We start from the raw sequence: 21,038 nt of genomic DNA, 5'->3' as shown, positions 1-21,038 counted from the left end.
ACGTGGGGTTTAAATGACTTGTAACTCTTATGCTAGTTATTTGTTAAAAGTGGTTATACTGTGTGTAAGGAGACTCAAAGGATCAAGGTTTCTGAGCAGCAGCAGAACCCCTGTATAAACAGCACATAGTAATTTGGTTTTAAAACAATGTAAAGTGAAGTAAGCCAGATTCTTCCTTGCCAGAATAGCAATAATAGTCGATGTTCTGCAGAGGTTAAGTTTGCAGATTGGAAGTATCTAAACCAGTACAGTGATAATTCTTGTACCTTTCTGTACCTGAGACTTTATTCCAAGTGGAGAAAGCAGGCAGAATATTACAGGTGAATCACTTCTTGTGTAGGTGCTGTGTGTATTGAATGCTGACAGTTCTCTGAAATTATGATTTTGGTGTAAAACTGGCATATGTCACTTAAAGTGTCTTTGGTGATTTATCAGACTATTGTTGGGAAGAGTCAAGTGTAGTTATTTTGTCCTTATTCCCTATTTCAGTACCACTTTGCTTTGGCTTTTTGAGGTAAGTATGACCATTTCTCAGGGTTTGCAGTGCTGAAAGGCAGAGGTTAGAGCCCTGCTTCCTCCTGGAGTTCCATCTCACAGCAGTGAGCCAAGATACTGACACAAGATTTGAGACCTCAGGAAGGTCAAAATCCTAGCATCATAGGATCCCAGTTGGAAGAGGCCTTAGAGTTCATCCAGTCCCAATCCCCTGCCACAGACAGGGACCCCTTCCACTGGAGCAGCTTGCTCCAAGCCCCTGTGTCCAACCTGGCCTTGAGCACTGCCAGGGATGGGGCAGCCACAGCTTCTCTGGGCACCCTGTGCAGAATTTGCCGAATAAAAGTGCTACCATTAACCTGATATAAAAAGCATTCTTGTGACTTAAGAACATTGGTCCCTTTGGCTACAATAACATTTGTGTTTCTAAGATCCCTGAAACTTCCAAAATCCTGGTTTAGGAAGTAGATTTGCAAACAGTGCAGGCTGGCTTAAGTGTGTTGAAGACAGTGGAACACTTTATATCGGCTGAGAATCTGTCCAGAGGCATTTAAATGCAGGTTTGAAAGCCTGGCTTTAGGCTGCTGCTGTCTGAAATGCTGTTCCACTTTCCTTCTCATTTACTACGAAGATGTAAACTCTTTCCCACACTTTGACATTCCAAATATTTTCCTCATTCCTGGTGACCTGTTTTCTTCAAATACCAACTCTGGCTGAGTTTATTAAATTATATTCCACAAGACTTACTACTTTGGCACTACATTCATAAAATATTGCCAATATTTTAATAAGCAACTACTATTACATATTGTCCCTTCAGGCTTTTTGAACGGAATGTATTTGCTGCTGAGAGAAGATGCAGGAAAATGTGTTGTATTGTTTTCAGGTTGTAAGAATGCTTTTCCAGCATACATGATGGGTCAGAGTGGTCTGAGAAATTGCCTTCATTATTCATGTCTGAAGGCAGGGGTGGCATTTTTTGGCTGTATCTCCGGTAAGGGATACCCAGGGGGAAGGTGCAGCTGGATTCGCAGTGAGCAGACACCAGAGCTGCTTCTGCCAGCTCGGATCATCCTCATGTTGCTCAAGCTGCAATTAGTGCTTCTTATCTGGTGGTGTTCATGCTGCATAGTTTTAATGTGTCAGGTGGGCAAAGGGAAGACGCAGCAGAAAACATGTCCAGGCCTGTTTCGTACACCAAGTATTTCGTATTATCATTTATTTGCTTCCTTACAACTCCCATTTAACAGATGCAAAGGTGATTTATTTCTTCAGAAGGGTTTCTGTCTGCTCATTAGGATGAATTTCGGATAAAGACTTCATAGCACAAAGTGGCACGAGGGGAGAACATTTATAACATGGAGAATCATCCAAACTCCCTCTCATTTTGTTCTTAATTATCCCAGAACACTGAGCTCCTCCCAGAACAGCAGGAGCTAAACAGGATTCCCTCTGGCTAGTATTAATGAGGTTTGCTTCGGTTACACTTAGACTTTGTGCTCTGCTTTCCTGGTTTATGGTGTGCAAGGAAATCACTTGTTATGCTCAGAATACCCTAAGTCAGTGTCCTTTTAGTTTTCCTTGGTTTAAAATGAAGTATCTACAGAGTGAAACTGCCTGCACACAACCCGAACTGAGAGGAATTCAAGAGAAGATGACTTCTGGAATGCACTGAGAGCAGGACAGGGTTTTACCTGCCCTCACTGTTGGAGACCTTTTCTTTCCCCCAGCTGGAACAGGAGACTACTCAAAGCACGTGTTCCTCTGCTGCAGAGCTGCTGCAGAACTGACTTGCACACAAGTCACACCTCCCCTGAGTGCCTGGACTCCCTGCACTGTGCGTCCCTCTCCTGTTACCCCCGAGGTATGGCTCAGCCTGATGCCCTGGAACGGTGCATTTGCCCTTTAACGGGCTGTTGGAGTAGGGATGGATGGTGCTGAGCTGAACACCGGTAGAATGAAGTTTGCAGTTGTTGCCATCCTCATCAAAGTGAGGAGTAGTGCCTGTAGCTGCTGCAGGTGGTTTATTTCTGTCATCAGGAAAATGATCAAGCAAAACTCGAGGCCTCCCAACTGCTTATGTTCTTACACATGTAAAATGTGATTGGCAATGGCTTTTGAAAACTGCAGAATGCAGATGTCTGAGGGAATCACAGTGGTCACACATTCTTTAGCAGTTACATCTTCCTGTCACTGGTCAGTGAGGTCTTTTACGAGCTATTAACCTTTGTATTTCCTATTGACGTATGTTTGTAGACATATGTGGCTTTTTAGCATGTGTGGCTTTAGCATGTGTAGCTTTTCCATCCTTTGCCCGCTTCAGTGTGTAGCAGTAGAGATCATCTAGGTCTTACAAACTGTACTTCTACAGCTAAAACTGCTGTAGATCACCTATGAAGCAACCAACCATTCTTCAGAGGTGGTGCAACTACATAAGGATACTTTACATGTGACAAAAGGGGCTGTGCTGGCTTTCATTTTCTGAGATGCTCCTTGCTATCTCTGACTGCTTCCATCCTTCTTCCTCAGTTAATATGTACTTAGTTACTGAGTCATGACATTTTTCATCTCAAATTCCTCCTTGTCTTTTTCTAGCACATGCACATTTTATTTCTCTGGCTTTACCTTTAGAAATAGTCCTGGTTTTGATAGTGTCCGTGATGTCTTTAGGTCATATTTTGGTAGGAACTATAATCAAAAGGACTACTAAGTTAGAAATCTGTGTTGAAAGTAAAATTCTTTTGGTTTTCGGGGGCTATCTGATTCAGTTAACTTTTAGTCATTGGATATTCATTAACACCATTTGAACTTGGTTCATCCTGTTAATTAGTTCAGCATCTTAAGTCAGGTCTTCTTCCTGCTCTGTGGCAAAGTAAATGGGAAAACAGAGCCCATACAGCATTTTCAGTCCCTTTAATTTATGTTCATTCTTTCCATGCAAAACTAGTACATGAGGGTATAAAGCATGTGCTGAATTCTTTAGGGTTTTGAATAACATATGGTATATCCTGGTGAAACATGGGTTATTTTTAGTCAGCTTTTAGTAGTGCTTCTGCTCCATCTTCAAAGTGGTGGAGACCCAGATCCCGAGTGCTACTCATTTTGCATTGATTTAGTGATCTGTTCAGGTTGGTAGCACTGCTGTGGCTGGTTCCTTTCCACTGTATTATTGCCCCATAAGCAAAATATAAGGTGTCAAATACCTTGTTTACCAAATGCTGAACCCTGTAAGCAGAAGCACAGGGTGGCCTTTGTGGCAGTGAATGGCACAGTCCCTCCTGCTCAGTCCTGGTGGGTCCCTAGTTATTGATGAGGTGTGTCTGTCCCAGCACATGGAGCAGTTTGTGCTCTCAGTGTGTCTCCTCTGTTACTGATCCACTGTGTTTCTCTGCCCACATGCAGACAAATTACAACAAAATCCTTGGTCTCAGCAGAGCCACATCTACTTTAATACATGGGAATTTGCCTCCACGGTTTAGTGACTGCCGGGGGGATGTTTACCCTGGGACTCACACTGCGCCCAGGGAATAGTGTCTATTGTAATATATATTGCTGGTGCTGGTACTTTGAATGCTTTTAACTGGATATACTTCAAAATATTACAATCTTGGATTTTTCATCTTCAAGTTGTCCATTGAAATCAGCATTTTACGGTAGATACGAGGTTAAGGAACACATGTTACTTTCTGGAAAAGGAGCTGTAGTTAAGTTGAGGCCATTTAATCCTGCAAGTGGGCACATAACTCCTCGTTACGTTATGGGTAGCAATCCTCCAGATTTGTCTGAGGTGAGCATTAGGAAATAGAAAACACCAAATGTTAGGTGGTAATTCTTGGTTTTCTGTGTCAAAGGATCCTTCAGGAAGTGATCATAAGTGGGGCATTTCAGGGTCATGCTGTGAATGTGTACATGACGGACAATATTGCTCCAGTATTGCAGAAAACAGTCATAAGATTCTGTACAGAAGTACCATATGCATCATGTACTGATCATCACACCAATGACTCCATCCCAGCCCATCCTCCTGCTGTTACACAGCAGCAGCAGCAATAGCTGTGTTCTGTTTATGTATGTAATCAGTTAGGAGAAGTGGATCTGAACCGAGATCCCGAATGTTCTTCCCCAAAGCTCTGAAAACTGCGTTGGGAGAGAAATCTGTGTGTAAATGAGGGTCAAAACTGTGAATATATCACCTTTTTCTGCCATCCGTTTAGCAAACTGTTCCATCTGTGGAATGCTTCATAACTGGGTCCTGAATTTAGGGATTAATTCTAGGGATCTGATGGGTTTCCAGCAGAAACAAAGCTGAAGAGAATTTAGGATCCTGTGTGGAAGGCAGTGTTTAAAGTCATGGTGTGGTTTTAAAATCTTTACACTTTGCACACAAGCATTCTTTTTCCCCAAATCAGCTGTCCCTGTGTTTTTCTTATGACCAAATCACACAAGAGCTTGATTTCCAGCTTCCGTGTAAAGAATCCTTGTCCATGGGGCACCAGAAGTGGCAGCATGAAGAACATCAGCATGAGCAGACTGTGTTGAGGCAGCTCTCCCAGGCTATGTTATGAGACCAAAGAACTCTGGTACACAAAGGCTGATGGAGGGGGCCTCTTAGTCCCAGAGGGTTTGACTCGGGTGTGCATGATGGGTGGTTTCCCCTATGCTCAACCCAGGGGACACTGTGTACAACCCCACATGTTGCACGGCTCTGTTGCTGTGCAGACTCTCTGCTCCTCACTTCTCTCTGTGTTAGTTAATAAGACCATCCAAGAGTAACACTGCCACAACTGACCAATAAAGAGCTGCTGGAGTTACTTGGTCTTCAGACACAGAATTGCTCTGGGCATCGTTCTGGGGTCTCTGCTATATTCTCTGATGTGTGCATTGATGCTGCAGCTCTTCAGTCCTGAAGATCTTCAAGTCCTTAAGCCCTTCAATACAGTTAAAAGTTGAAATGGATATTAACTGTGAGAGTTAAAGATGGATAGGCATTAGGATATATATTATGTACGTAATTTTAGATACATTCTCTGTTACATGTTTCAGGCCATGGGTAACAGCATTTTGTATCCTCAAACTCAGTTTTTAAGCATACTCTGTTATTTTAAGCTTGTATAATGTATAGGTTCAATGCTTTATGACAGATTAATTTATACTTTTTGCCCTTCGCTTCACACTGTACATGTTTTGTATTCTAGAAACTATATGAATTATTTTGAGATTTACATGATTCTATCATGTAGTGCTTTAGCCCTGGTTGAGATTTAACTACTCTGCAACAGCTATACTACTAACATTAAGTATTAATAACACAATGTAACTTCCAAACTGATTCATTAATGAATTTAAAGGTACATTGCAAGGATTAAAATACTGAAACTGGAAGAGACTCCTGGATGTGATGTTTTAATGACTTTGAAGTAAAGGAGACTGTGTACAACAGAAGTGTGAGAAGATACGATACACGGATAGACTCCACAACTCGTTAGAGCTGTAAAGCAGGGATGCTGTATTCGGCGCTGAGGCACATGGGGATTGCTCCTCCAAAGGCATGCGCACCTTTCTTTTGCCACTCAGTTTGTTTATATTCCATATAATGATTACCTAAACATGAGATTGCTTCACGCCTAATACATATGTAAAACTTATTCCGGTCTAGTATTATAATTAGTTTTCTGGCATTCGTCCCATTGGTGTGCCTGCGCAGTGCCTCCTGGTGGTGGTCGTTAGGGGGTCGTGAGGATGAAGGCCTGTAGTTCCTCTTCATCGCCGTGAGTAACCTCTTGCCTTCATGCACACTCGATGGGGTCTTGGCTCCTGTCCAAACCTCAGGTTCAGTACAAGCTGATTTTATGTATCTTAAAGCAGAAACTTGTCAAGTTTGCAAATGTTGTTACTCTGGCTATCTTTTGTTCCTTTTCTTTCTAAAGATACTATCTGAACAAGAATGTCTTAAATATTAAGCTATGAATCTGATCTACTACAATTCTGCCTGGCAGCTGTAACTCCTGCAATTCTGCTTCACCATTCTAGCAACTTTGACTCCTACGGTTCTGCTTCACTAAGCACAGCGATTCAACAATGTTAACCCTTTATTACCTGGTATCAGATACTATTTGAAGTGAACACAGCGGATAGTACATATTAGCATCATATTTGCCTTGCTTTGCTTTTCATTTCTTCAGAAAATGATGGCATCCATTTATCCAGAGCTCAAATGAAAACACAGTTTTGTGTGTTGCTGCCCAGGACACAGTGTGTAACTGTTGTCACTTCTTCCGTCCTCCCTTAGAGGTACACCACATGAGAAGCAGGCATTGATCGAGTAGCAGTGTGAGATTGTATTTACCCCTGTGTAAATCTAGTTGTGTCTGATACAGTGGCATCTCACTCCTGAGTTTTTACCTATTAGAGGTGTTTTTGTTATTTATGAATACAGTTCAGATGAGGGAATAATGCAGATGTGGCTAGAAGTTTGTGATAGGAGGCTTGGATAAACCTGCACGTCATCATCATCTCCTGGCTGTCAGAAAGCTGGCCAGGGTTTTGATGGGAATACCGTGATTCTTTAACAGAATATATGGCAGTTGACTTGTTTGTTCTGTCAGAATCTCTAAAGCCAAGGCATGTTCCAAGTTATTTGAAGTGTTTTTGATGTGTAGATAAGCATCTTCTAAATAAGGCAGCAAAAAACAAGTATGAAAAACATGAGAAAGTTGTATTAGGTAGTGTATGTGATTACCATGAATTGTAATGAATGCCACTGAGCTGTGTCATGGGAGTTCTGCTTTATGGCGTGTGAATGTTGTAAAACTGTTGTGAGCAAAGTTAATTTTCATGCAGTATGTAGTAATCTCCCTAAGTAATCTAGGCTGATTTTCATGCATTTGTAGGGCTTTGAGGACCATGTTCCACTATTGTTTGTAAAATACTCAAGAAATTATTCCCCTTACTGTGAACCGACCATGAGGTCCAGTTCAGCAGCCCAGAATCACACTTGTGCAGCCTGGAGAAGAGAAGGCTCCTGAAGGGGAGACCTGAGAGCAGCTCCAGTGCCTAAAGGGGCTGCAGGAAAGCTGGAGAGGGGCTTGGGACAAGGGCCTGTAGGGACAGGCCAAGGGGAATGGCTTGAACCTGCCCGAGGGGAGACTGAGCTGAGCTCTTAGGCAGAAGCTCTTCCCTGTGAGGGTGCTGAGGCGCTGGCACAGGGTGCCCAGAGAAGCTGTGGCTGCCCCATCCCTGGCAGTGCTCAAGGCCAGGTTGGACACAGGGGCTTGGAGCAAGCTGCTCCAGTGGAAGGGGTCCCTGCCCGTGGCAGGGGTTGGAGCTGGAGGAGCTTTAAGGTCCCTTCCAACCCAAACCAGTCTGGGGTTCTGGGATTTCTGTCTGTATAACTCCTGCAGTTCTTTACGAATCACAGACTAGATTGAATGCAATATCGATAAGGGTTTATGTGACATTTTGGGCTGCAGGTTTTATTAGTGCATTGCTTACCTTACATTACGTCATTTAATCAGTGAATATTTAGCTGAGCATTACCCATGATTGCACCTGTCCTGTTCCACCTTTATAAAATGACCCTATGTAAAAAAAAAAAAATTATAATGAATCTCTCCATAAGAAAAATATAATTAATTACATGAAAGAGATAAAAATATCACTGGTTAATGAAAAATGTCAGATACTTTTCCCCTGTGTACCTTGGGCGGTGTGATTTATCTTTGATCTAGTGCCAGCCAGACAAAATTAATCTGCCCCCATACAAATGTTTGAGTTTCTGATGGAAATTACACAAAGTGGTATTTAAAAGTTGCCTACAGTGGTACAAACCAAACGTTCTAAAGCAGAAGCCTTGCTCAAAGGTAGAACACAGTGTGACATCCACAAGTCTTTACTGACTTGATTGTAACTTTGATTATTGTTAGGTTTTGAAGCATTTCAGTGTTTCACATTTCAAAATACATTTTTCTGGCTCTGTATAAAGTGATTTCATGTGTGAATGACAGTGGGGCACTGCTGTTCAGGTATCTCCACTCTTGTGCTTGGGGTTTAGGATCACCTGGGGAATTGTCATCACTAGAAGCCTTTATGGACTTCAATGCAGAATGCATAGTCCTGCCTGTGAGAGAAAGCTTTATACCATCTATTAAAAACATGCATCACGTTTTGTGGTTTATAACTGTGAGAGCTTTGTGCACTGTGTGTGTACAGTTAATATAACTGGAGAAACCTGGAACATCTGCGTGTGTAATGAGCTATAAACCTGCAGCGCTCCCCGGCTGGAACGTGTTTCTGGTGTGTTTTAAACAAAAATACTCTGATTTCCAGAACAGTAACTGGTAAACTGGGGGTAAGTAAAAGTGAATCATTGTTAGGAAGCTCTGGAGGCCAGGCTTGGCACCACTCACTGCCACGGAGTGCACACAGGAGTTCTCCTGCAGTCAGTGAGATTCCGTATGGTAACCAGTGGGCCCATAGTCAATGCTTGCAGTTACAAGTGTACGTACTTACTCTATGGAGTTCAATTAATTTTCATATCTGTGTGTGATATTTACCACTTGTTTCTAAGTGTCAGAAGTCTGAACTAGCTAAATGACAGACTAGTGGTGAAAGGTTTAGAAGGAGTCAAGTTAGACAAAATGTAGATGTTTTAGGGATATATGCGTTACTAAGGAAAACAGGAGGGTAGATGAGCTGGCTTGAGTGTGTTGCAGATTAATACTTGGCTGTTGACTGGATGTGTAACACCTCACTCAGCTTTTGCAAAGCATTTCCAAAGAGAAGTGCAGTGCGTTTGAGCACCAGAGGGGTTAAAAACATTTTTCACTATTACTTTAATGGAGATTATAATATAAAATGGGATACTTTGGAGGAGACTGTGAAATGTTCGCCTTGTGCAGGTGACTTCATTACCTCTCTGCATCACCCTCCTCTGCTGTGCTGGTGGTATGCTCAGTTATCTTGCCTGGCTCCCACCCTCCCAGCTGCTGCTGCAGACCAAGGGCTTGCCAGTGAAAGAGAAAATGTTTTCATTTTTCCTTCTGGTTTTAGGACAGGAATAAATAAATGCTGTAAAAAACCACAATGGAGTAAGAAGCAGGTTGGGAATTGGGGAGCATGAATCAAGATTTATAGTACTAAAATGGTCTGTATGGAGTATATAGAAATATGTATATAAATTCAGGCTGAGAAAGTTGGGGCTGTTCAGCCTGGAGAAGAGAAGGCTGCGTGGAGACCTCAGAGCAGCTTCCAGTATCTGAAGGGGGCCTATAGGGATGCTAGGGATGGACTCTTCATTAGGAACTGCAGTGATAGGACAAGGGGTAATGGGTTCAAACTTAAACAAGGGAAGTTTAGATTGGATATAAGGAGGAAGTTCTTTACTGTAAGGGTGGTGAGACACTGGAATGGGTTGCCCAGGGAGGTTGTGAATGCTCCATCCCTGGCAGTGTTCAAGGCCAGGTTGGACGAGGCCTTGGGTGACCTGGTTTAGTGTGAGGTGTCCCTGCCCATGGCAGGGGGTTGGAACTGGATGATCTTAAGGTCCTTTCCAACCCTAACTATTCTGTGGTTCTATGATCTGATCACAGCTCTATTGATAAATATTGTCTCAGAGAAGCACCAGGATCAACCCCTCCATCCTCTAGGCTTAAACTACAATGCTGTGGTTTATACCTTATAGCCAAAAGGTTGTTGCTTTTTCACTTCGTTTTAACCAGGTGCTCAGCCCTTGGAAGGGTTGTGGGCAGCTCCCTTTTGTTTTATCAAACAAATAAAAAGTATCTGCTGCTCTCTTGTCTAAAAAGGACCTGTGAACATTGATCAAACAGGTTGGAAGATGTATTGGAAAAGAGTGGGGCAGGAAAAAGAAAAATACAAAGAGACCATGTGCAACCATGAATATGAGTATGGCACAGGAGAGCTGTCAGAAAGCTTTAAAAAGCAAAGTTATCATGAATTCATGTTAGGGTGAGTGTCAGCATGGGAAGATGGAATGATTCTGGAAGTACACTGTGACTGTTTGGAGATGTTCCCAAACCACCAGCTGATCAGCAGGAATACCATATTTGCCAAGTAGATTTGGCAGGAAACTGAGAGCGGGCAAACCTGGACAAGGAAAGAGCAATAATGGGCAAATAGAAAGGTGACCACTGAGAAGAATGTTTCAGAAAGCCCAATAGGTTAGAACAGGCGCACAGTAACACAGACGGCACCAAAGGAATCAGTAAGGGATTCCTCAGTCCTTAGGCAGATGGCTCACCACTGAACCAGAGAGGCAGCTTCTCTGCACAGATCATTACCTTCTGTAAAGAACAGAGCCACATCTGGTGCCTGATCTTAGCTGGTGAGCCCAGCCCATTCCTTGAAGATACACTGGAGGTGAAGAAATGCAGCAGGTCACTCAGCGTGACCTGAGGCTGTTTCATTAAAGAAATCCAGTGAAATACGTAACTTCTTCACCTTAAGGGAGGATTATTTGTTTATCTCCATAGGTTTTTATTCTACTAACCTAACAACAAGTCCTTCACTCTGTTACTGAAGAATAGCGCTTCTGTTTCTGTGACTTCTTTTTCCTATTTTAGGAAACTGAATGTAAAATTTGAATTGTCATAAATGTGCAGCCGTGTTCTGCAGCCAGCCCCAGCAGAGCCCCGTTTCCCCCTAATTTCAGTGTTCAAACGGGGCTGGGTTTTTAGCCACAGTGTCTTTGATAATCAGTTTTACTTCTGCTATAAATTGCAGGCTGGTATTTTAGATCACATCAATTAAGTCTATGCTAATCTTTGATTAGGAACAACTCTGATTACTTCAGAAAGCCTCTGAACCCACTGCTGCAGTTAATGCTAAATGACGCTGTTATTTTTATCCTCTTTTTCCACGACCACAATCCAATGTGGTGGTCAGAGTGTATTGGCCTAGCAGGGCTTAAAGAGAAATTAGAGATAATACCCTGTTCCAGTGTTGTTCACACAAACAAAAGCAGTAATTCATTAAATTGAACTTGATCCAAAGGAGGGAAGCCACATTGCCTCTTGGAAGGGGTCCTGGATAAGATTCAAGTTAACTTAAGCTAAGCTTCAGGAGCTATAGCTAATGTTTCTAGAATGGAGCATATTGTTCTCATTTGCATTTGCATCAAACTGATGACATTCTCCTTGCAATAACAGTATCACCTGAGCTTTGGTTTTATCTGACCAATCTGATTGACATTTTGCAAGTAAAAATTTCACCTTGGATATTTCCTCATCTCTTACAGGTCAATGCACAAACTGACTCAGCTGGAGAGGCTTGATCTGGGCAATAATGAATTCTCTGAACTGGTAAGGAATGCAGCAGTCCTTAATCGAAAGCTTGTGTGGTTTGGGTGCTCTGTCTGTGGAGCATTAAACCTTTACTTAAAGGCATTATGTACTGTAGCCACATGCTATGGCCACATTTCCTTGCAGAAAGAAGACTTATCATAGTTCATGAGGTGAATGCTGGTAGCAGAATGTGCTTCACCTATGTCAAGCTTCTGCAGTTCAGATCAAGGTGATGATTCTCTGAGCTGGTTGCTATTGCTGGAATACTTCAGTGTGGGGTGACCTGATGATCCCAGTGTAAATGCTTGTGTCATTACGTAGTAACTTCTGAGTGTCTGTCATTATGTCTTGCAAACATTAGCAGGAGTAAATTTTGGACTCCAGAAGCAGTTCTGTCCTTACCTTGCCTCTAAGATGAGAACTGGGTTCCCTGAGATTTAACAGCTTTCAAGAGTTTTGTCTACTGTCAGTATAGAAAACAAGCGGGTCGCTGTTCCCTTTAGGTATGTTTCTATGGCACCTATAGGAGTTGGCACTTGTCAGAAACAGTGTGAGGGAGCTTAAACTGTCTTAAAATGTGCCTGTTTTTAAGGAGAGCTCACTGACTTCACCTGCAGGAACTCTAAATCTGCTAAAGGAACATAAAGCTCAGAAAACTGGTGCCTTGTCCTTGTTGAGAGCAATCGCTGCTTGGGCTGTTCAGGACTTGCTCATGTAAGACAACAAATGAACACTGTGGCACTCACTGTTGTACTGATGGTGATGGAGATTAATGCCTGTGTGTGCCTTACGCACCCCCAGCCTGTCCAGTGACTGGGAAACCCTGTGAGCCCAACTACCTTTCCTTCAGAACCATAGAAGTAAAGCCAGGGCTGCTAAATCAAGGGTTACAGCTTTAGGAGGGTGATAGCTCCTGTAGCTTTAATTAAAATGAGGGTAATTTCACTTTAAACAACTTTTGAAAGTTCATCTAACAGTAGAAAGCTGGAGGAAAGTGTCTACATCTGGTTTATAGGCAGTGCGCTATCTTCTACCATGATGGTTATAACCCCATTAACATTAACTAGTTTATACAGATGGGCAGGAGATTGATTTAACTCAGAGTTTTAATTAAAGCTAGAAATCTTTTGCATAGTTAAATAGAATAAAACTTTCAGAAGTGGCGTCTGGAATTTTGATTGTAAGAAAAAATACATATATATATGCTTTCTGAATTCAGTGTGTCCTCTTCAGGGGTAGCCTTTGTTTTAAATGACCTCAGCATCATTGTACATTTTTTCATTGTACCATACTGTCCCCTAAGAGAGATCAGTCGGGAGCAGGTAGCCTCATTCTGCTGTGAGGCTGAGTCCCTGGATGGAGTCATTTTTCAGGAAGCTGGTACAGCAGTGTATGAACTGGAGTCAAACACCACAAACAACACGGGCAAAGAGGCAAGGGCACTGCATGAATCTGCAGAAATGTCATAAGAAAAGTGGTACTGGTTTAAAGGAAAAAGGATGGAAGGGTCCTGTTTTCCTGGACTCTCAAAACCTGATTTGGGCTTCAATAGAAATGTTCTTCTTACTGAAGGAAAATACTACCTAGAACTCCAGGCTTGTTCAGCCTGGAGAAGAGAAGGCTCCGGGGAGATCTTGAGCAAGGTGCTCTAGTGGAAGGTGTCCCTGCCCGTGGGACAGCTTTAAGCTCCCTTCCAACACAAACCATTCTATGAACTGTGGTGTTGTGGAAGAGCTGAGTTTCTACAACAGTTCCTCTCTGGACCATTGAAGTCCCTCCCTTTGCACTAGATGATTCGGTGCTCTCCATCCAGACAAACTGAAGCAATGGGCATGGGGGGTTAAGGATAAAGGCTATTGCAAAAATGAAGTAATTTTGCTCATTCATTTTCTGGAAATAAGATTACACAACTCATGAGCAGGGCATGTGTTCCTAAAATAGAATTTGGCACTTCCAAAATAGAAACCATACTCAAGTGGTTTAATGTAATCAAGGAAGGGAATAGCAAATCTGTGTCCCAGGTCTCCAGGAAAACCGAAGCATTAAATCACAAGGTAGAGACACAGTTTTGAGATCTCCCACTCTCTGAAGTGTCAAAAAATGGCACTGGGCAAAGGATAAACAGCAGTTGGAGGATCTGAAGGGAGGGGGAGGCCTGGGGTGGCTCTTCCCAGAGTTTCCAGAGTCTGCTGTCCAGCAGGAGGGCTTTAGGAGATGCTGTGAAAGGAAATAGATAAAGGGAGGGAGAAAAGGAAGAGGGAAGAGGACAAAACGTAATACACTTTAACCAAAGATTCATGTCAGTCTTCAATTCAGACTTGATACTGGGAAGTGTTTCTTTACTAAGAGGGTGCTTGGACCCTGGTACAGGCTTCCTGGAGAGCTGGTTCATGCCCCAGGCCTGTCAGTGATGACGAGGTATCTGACAATGACCATAATAATATCCTTTAAGTTCTGGCCAGCTCTGAATTGGTCAGGCAGTTGGACCGCATGATTGTCATAAGTCCCCGGAATAGTCTATTGTATTTTATTTCTATTCTAGTCTATTCTATTTATATTCCATTCCTGTTCTCATTCCATTCGTAGCAATCTATGTGGAAAATGATAATACTTTCCACAAATGCATCAGCAGAAGCATTTCTAACACAGACCAATAAGTTTTTAATACCACTTACCAAAACTTCAATGAGATCTCATCTGGATTATGGTGCCATAATATTATACCATAATGCATGGTATACCATAATAATGCTCAAGACATTTCCAATCACACTGTAATATGTGCCACATAGGAGCAGTCTGTTGCCTTTGGGAAGGGTGTCTGTCTAATGAGAGGGATTTAAAAGAAAATTGAAGTTGAGAGAGGAATTGTGGCTTTGTGCAATAACCTCAGTCAGTGAACACCCTGGAGGAATAAAGAGATATGGACCATCACAGGAACAAACAGTGTTAAATGACCAGTAATGGGTTCAGCCTGGAAATCAGAAGTGGGTTTAACCACTGGAGGACAACAGCATTTCAATAGAAGCAGCCAAGGCAAAATAAATGATCTTTAAACTATTGACTTATCATTTTGTAATAGAAGCAGATTAGGTGACAACACAGGAAACTGAGGGACTGAGCTCTGCTGGTGGGCACGTTCTTTCTGTACTGTGTGACTTGGAAACTCGTATTTCCTATGGAATTACATCCTTCCAAGGAACTTAGGCCACAGCAGATAATCAGAGCTCTCTCTGAAGGTCCTGTGCTGCTAGACAGATACTTCTGTTTCTAGCTGCATTAGAATAATTTCAGTGCAATAGTACTACAGGCTTATAAATGGTAGAATCTGGGTTAGAGCAAAGTTAATATTTCATATCAGTTTCTGGCAAAGAAAGTCCTCTGCGACTTTGCATCCAAGGAACATCGGAAGTCTTGGTTTATTGGGAAAAGAGCGTTTCATGAAAAAGGAAACTACAGCTGAGGCTGAAATCCGGAATTATTGTGACCTGATAGCTCCCAATTTCACAGCTGTAATGAGTGAGAAATGATTTTGGGAACTGCCTTTTGCAGTTTCTCTCACTGACATCCTGGAGTGTTGAAATGAATAAAACATCTTAAAGCTCAGTATTGTCATTTTTAGGCTTTCTCATTGCATACCACAGTTTTAACCACCAAAAAATGACATTTGCAGCCATCAAATTGTACATAAATGCAGTTTCCAATCAAACCCAAGGAAGTTTTCAGCAGCATGACTCTGTTCAGCTACCATGACTTGTGCAAAAGGCAGTTTCACATGTGCTGCAGGATGAGCTTTGCTCTTTCTTTCCCATGCATTGTACCTGAAGCTGTACAGTTCTCACTTCTCTTATTTGCCTTGTTCCTGCTGCCAATAGACTGTTTAGAACAGGAACTTCTGAGTTGCTCTTTCTGTTCATTTCTGTTCCAAAGCTTCTTAAGTATTCCAAGTTTTGAACAGAGTAACCGTGGTTAAATGGAATGAAATGAGGATGTTGTTCATGGCATTAACTGTCTGAGAGTCTGATCTGGGCTATAAAAATTAAAGGAAGGTGAAGAGGGAATCCTTTTTTAAAAGACAATATTGATTTCTATTTAACCACAAAAGCAGTGATTTATTTAACTGTCCGTAACACTGAATTCTTTTCCTCAGCCTGAAGTTCTCGAACAAATACAGAATCTAAAGGAGTTGTGGATGGACAACAATTCCTTGCAAGTACTACCTGGGGTATGAACATTTATTTTATGTAATTAAATTATTGTGTGATCCAATGAACTATTTACCTTGCAGTGAACAACTGCACATGCATTTGCTTGGATGGGTACATATTCCTGGTTCATATAGTCATTAATTATTATCAAGACATAAGTGTCAGCATAGCCATTCATATGAAAAGCTCTTCAAGGTTGTGTTATTACATGATAGTGGCTAAGTAGGGATGTGCCTGGCTTATTTAAGCCTTAGGTGGTTTTCTTTGTGAGGGGTCATTGCTTCTTGCACATCGCCGTGTGTTAACTAGCCCTTCTGTAAAAACCCATGTGAGTTTTACAAAGAAGAGGAAATATCAAGCAATCTAAATAAGCTTAAAAATAACAGATGGTAGGTACAGATTGAAGTAAGCTAAAAGCAGTTCTGAGGCAGGGGCACAGGATGTGTTTCTCTAGAAAGCACTCCATTTAGAAACGGAACAAAAGGCATTTTACAATGCAGACACTAAGGTCATGGTTATCTGTCAGTGCTGTTTCTGAGGTGTTGCTACTCACCATAGAACTTTGTTGCCATGAATTGTTTGAGATTGTCACTCTAAAATCCCCACGGTGATTGTGGCTGGAGACAGGGCTCCCCATCGTTAGGGTTTTAACACACAGGTAACAACAGATCATGGGTTTCATGCACTAATACTCCTTATTGCTGCAGGGAGAATGCAGAACTAGATCTAGCACTGACATGTCGAGGTGTTGGAAGAAGTACCATCTCCTTTTCCACCTTTGAACGTTTGTGAATCAAAATTCAATGTTTTTCACTGAGCAATGGCTGGGTTTTGTCTTAACTAGATTACATTCGGGTTTTATTCTGTGCTAAGCAGATGTTTGCATGGAAAATTATAATTTTCAGTCTCTGTCCAAATCTCCACTTTGAGTGCTCTGCCAGTGCAAAGAAAAGCTGATGTGGAGACCGCTTCTTGTTACTGAAACCAGCTGGAGATCAAGAACTGAAGTAGTGCAGTATCGCTGCAGCAGTGTAACCGAGCAGAAGGACTAGCAGGACCACAAGAGAGTGTGGGCACAAACATTATAACCATTGTTCTGTTTCTTTCCCCTTCACAATGAAATGGGTTGATGAATCCAGTGCTAAAACGTGTTCTAAATACAGTCCTGCTGAGCTGCCAGAATCCCTGGGGAGGGTCCTTAGAGGTGAAAAAGTTCAAGGAGATCATGGAACTGGAGCCCAAGGAGCATAACTATTCAGTGAACCTGTCAAGAAATTCGTGTTTCCTGAGTCTGATCCTAGTAGATCCTAGATGGTCTTTTATGAAAGCCTTCCTCACAACAAGAGGTTTAAAGCAGTTAATATTAGCCTTAAAATTTGGCTTTTAAAGGTTGAAATGCAACACCAAGTGGTAATTGATTTTAAGATTTAAAGATTTGCCAGGTTTCCAGTGCAGATAATTCAGGTTTTTAAATAGTCTGTGCTAGAAACAACAGTTGTGTTCAAATGTTAAAATGGGTAGAATGGCGAAGGCTGGGTGAAAGGGAGATTGTCCCTTTACACAACACTCAGCTAGGTTTAAAGATAAGATGAAACTGCCTCTGTAGAAGCAGAGATAATTCCTGTCCTGTTCCTCATTGATGCTCTAGCTACAGTTAAACACTTATTCACAAACATGTACCATGGGGGTTAACCCCTCATAGTTGATCTGTGAATGTCTACAGTCTAGTTTTAGGTTCTATAAAATTCAGAGAATCAGTTTGATGCAAAAGATCTTTACCTGCATGCCCAGCCTTAGTGCTCTTCAGGACTGCTGAATAGATGTGACTTGTGAGTAAATACCCTTGTATCTGTGTCCAGATGAAGAAATAATACAGCTGAATGAGAACTCAAACCTTGCACAGATGTAATGGAGTTGGAACACATTATTTAGCTTGGCATGTGTGGTTTAGTCTGGCATGGTTGCTTTTGCAGTTGTTGGGACAGGAGGGGTGCTGGACCACCACTCGTACCGTGGCAGTGAAATAAAAGGCTGCTGAGATAACTGAATATGAGACTGTATTACCATGTATTACCATTGCTTGTCTTTAATTGAACTTAGAACCTGGCATGCAGTGTCTATCTGCTCAAGTAACGCTTTGTAACATGCTATTAAGTCTATAGGGAAGTTAAAACAGCTCGTGTACCTGGATGTGTCAAAAAACAGGATAGAAACTGTGGATTTGGACATATCAGGATGTGAAGGACTTGAAGATCTCCTGTTGTCATCCAATATGTTGCAGCAACTGCCAGACTCCATAGGTGAGAAAAGCTGAGGATTTCTTGTAATCTTCTACAGTTGAAGATTTAATTTATATCTTTTTTTGGAAGTGATTGTGAGACTTTATAATGGCTGGAACAAGAACTGCCATTAAATTCCAAAGGAGTTGGAAGTATCTCTGTCTGGACCATCCATGAAGACCATTTTGTAAAGTCAGGAAAAAAATCCCCGGTTAGAAGGAACTGATTATTCTGCTTTGCTATTTTAAAGAGAATAAGCAAAGAAAGATATAATTGAGCTGATCTGAATTGGAAAGTAAGTATAATAGTGATTATGTTAGCAGCAAGAAACTCTGAGAGGAAATTGCTGCTCTTAGTTACAGTAGTGCAATTCCATATGAGAGCATTAACCAGAGAAATAGTTCACACTACTGGTTTTCTTTTTTGACTATATTGCATGCACACAATTTCTGAATTATTTAGGATATGCAGAAGTTCTGGAAGCTGAGTGGTTGTAGGTGTCTAACTCTGTATATCTGCATGTTTCGTATTGGTCTTGATCCCTTATATTTTCTTCGGCAACACTTGAAGTCTTTCTTCTACAGCTTCCAGCTGATGAGCCACTAAATCATTACCATCATCATGTTTTTCACCTTCCTAAGTGTGTCCCTTTGAACATGGAACCCTTAAATTCCCCAGTCTTAGTCAAGATTCCCAAGAGTATTGCTAGGTAATGTTCCTGTGCTACAGGAATGGTATTAGATGCCTTTTACAGCTCTTTTCCATCTTGGTCTTCTACAGTGCATCCTAAATTCTAGAGGTTTTGCTCTATGTGGGTTTCTGATGTGCATATGCAGATTGGTTTTTAGAGGAGATTTTGCTCCTGAATAAATGTGTACTCTTTGAATTATGCATTCTTGCAGTTGTATATATTCAGTCCTCATTTCCAAATTCTCATTACTCAATAGTAATAGATTTAACAGCACTAAAGCGAAACCAAGCGTTTTAATACTGCATTTTCTAGCATCCCTTTTGATGATACTTTTCATTTGCTTCAGTTTTCATACATTTTTTCTGTATTAGTGATTAATTTATATTATTCCCAACATTAATTGCAAATAATAATTTAAAACCTGCTATTTCAGTGCAGAATTCCTTCAGGAGGAAAAGCAGATTTTGAAGTGTTGATAACCTCCAGAAGGTGGAAATCTGCTTCAAGCTCTGTTTCTAGCACTGCAGTGCAATGTTTTTCCCATTCTTTCTGTCTTTGTTATTGTTTTCTGCAGTTTTGCCCTGATAAAGCGGAAGTTTCATTCCGTTCTTGGTGAATGTTACCCAGTTATGCATCTGTTTATGCTTAGATGTGTAATAACTCTTTTAACGATAACAGTGAGCCACAGATGCAAATACAGTCAGGATAGATTCTGGTTTTCAGTCAGATTCCAGTCTTCTGTCTGTACTCACATATTGTGAAGCTTTATAAATGCAGCATTAACTTAGATGTCCTCATGTCCTGTTATGACCTGAGCACCTTTTAATCGAGGCAACAGGACTCGAATTCAATCGAAACATTAATAGATAAGCAGAAATACAGCTCTTGCTGCACAGGTTGTATCCTAGTCTTCCTTTTTTACAGGGCTTTTTTCCTAGGCTCCAGGAATACATTTAATATTTTGTTTGCAGTTCAGCTTAACATTTAATCAGTGCTTCAGTTTGATGACACACATTGTCAATGGGACAAGAATGTGGCTGGGCACTATCCTATATACATGTGCTTTCTAAACTGTAGATCAGGGTTATTCAGCATTAGAAATCACTGTTTCTTGAAGGATATGGGGGATTACAGAAAGTAAAGATCACTGTGAAATGTTTTACTGTTACTTCTCCCTCCCCTGTTTCGCAGGGCTGTTGAAGAGGCTCACAACTTTGAAAGTAGATGACAATCAGCTTACAATTCTGCCAAATGCAATTGGAAAGTGAGTATAAGTCTCATGATTTTCAGCATTAAGGAAAATGTGTTTTCCCTTCTGCTTGTGGAATGTGGGGGTTTGAAAATGAAAAATAAGACAAAGATGTATTGAATTATAAACTAACTTAGAAATGCGTGCCTAACACCAGTTTATCGCATTCAGATTTGGCACAACACTGTTACTTCTGTGGTCTTACACTGCTGTAAGTGATCAGAAGATGAAACGTATCTCATTTTCCAAGGGAAAGAACAAAGATGTTTTGCTGTATGAATCACTCACAATTTAGATGATTAGAGCAGGAAAAGTGGAAGAACCAGAGGGATTTGGGGGAATACGTCTGTTCCCATAGCAACAGCCAGGCCTCGATGCTGAGAAGAAAATGGCTGTAAACCTCCTGTGTATGGAGAGCTCCTCAAGTGTTGAAGCAGCAGAAATGAAAAAGTCATAGGTGTGTGCATCAAAGTGTGCCAGTGTCCTGTCAGTAATCTTAACTATGAAATGCACTAATGATGCCCTTTAGCTACTGTTTTGTCAGATATTACATGATCACTGATGCAAAATTTGAGCTTGTACTGCTGTCTGGTGAGCTTATTGCTAGATGAAACCTCCAATTTGTTGTAAAATTCAAGGCGGGTGTAAGCGTGTCTCTGAGCATGGAAATGGGTGATTCTCCATGAAGTTACACACTGCACATACCCTGCTCTAGCAGAACGTATCTTTAACATTGGTATGTTTGTAGGATGTCTCTTCCTCTGCATGTTTTACCTCTGAAATGCAATAAACTGATATTTGGGGAGAAAAAAATCA

At 41.4% G+C, this 21,038-nt stretch overlaps 1 protein-coding gene across 10 annotated transcripts in view; it reads left to right on the top strand.

The window, feature by feature from the left end:
• The window catches only part of LRRC7 (leucine rich repeat containing 7), a 402,104-nt gene that overhangs the window by 91,050 nt on the left and 290,016 nt on the right, over positions 1 to 21,038 (top strand). For 9 of the 10 annotated variants that reach the window (XM_061366413.1, XM_061366414.1, XM_061366411.1 and 6 more), the window contains 4 exons: positions 11,750 to 11,813; positions 15,946 to 16,020; positions 18,159 to 18,303; positions 20,165 to 20,237. In XM_061366413.1, the coding sequence (XP_061222397.1) occupies positions 11,750 to 11,813; positions 15,946 to 16,020; positions 18,159 to 18,303; positions 20,165 to 20,237 (357 nt within the window). Of the gene's footprint in view, positions 1 to 11,749; positions 11,814 to 15,945; positions 16,021 to 18,158; positions 18,304 to 20,164; positions 20,238 to 21,038 lie in introns of those variants that run through there. The other variant, XM_061366417.1, reaches the window with a different exon arrangement.

The sequence above is a fragment of the Neopsephotus bourkii genome, unplaced genomic scaffold (assembly GCF_033783945.1).
Source record: "Neopsephotus bourkii isolate Nb327-2 ecotype Australia unplaced genomic scaffold, CSIRO-AGI_Nbou_v1 NB_1331, whole genome shotgun sequence".
Taxonomy (NCBI): Eukaryota; Metazoa; Chordata; class Aves; order Psittaciformes; family Psittacidae; genus Neopsephotus; species Neopsephotus bourkii.
This window is presented reverse-complemented; position numbering and strand designations above follow the sequence as displayed.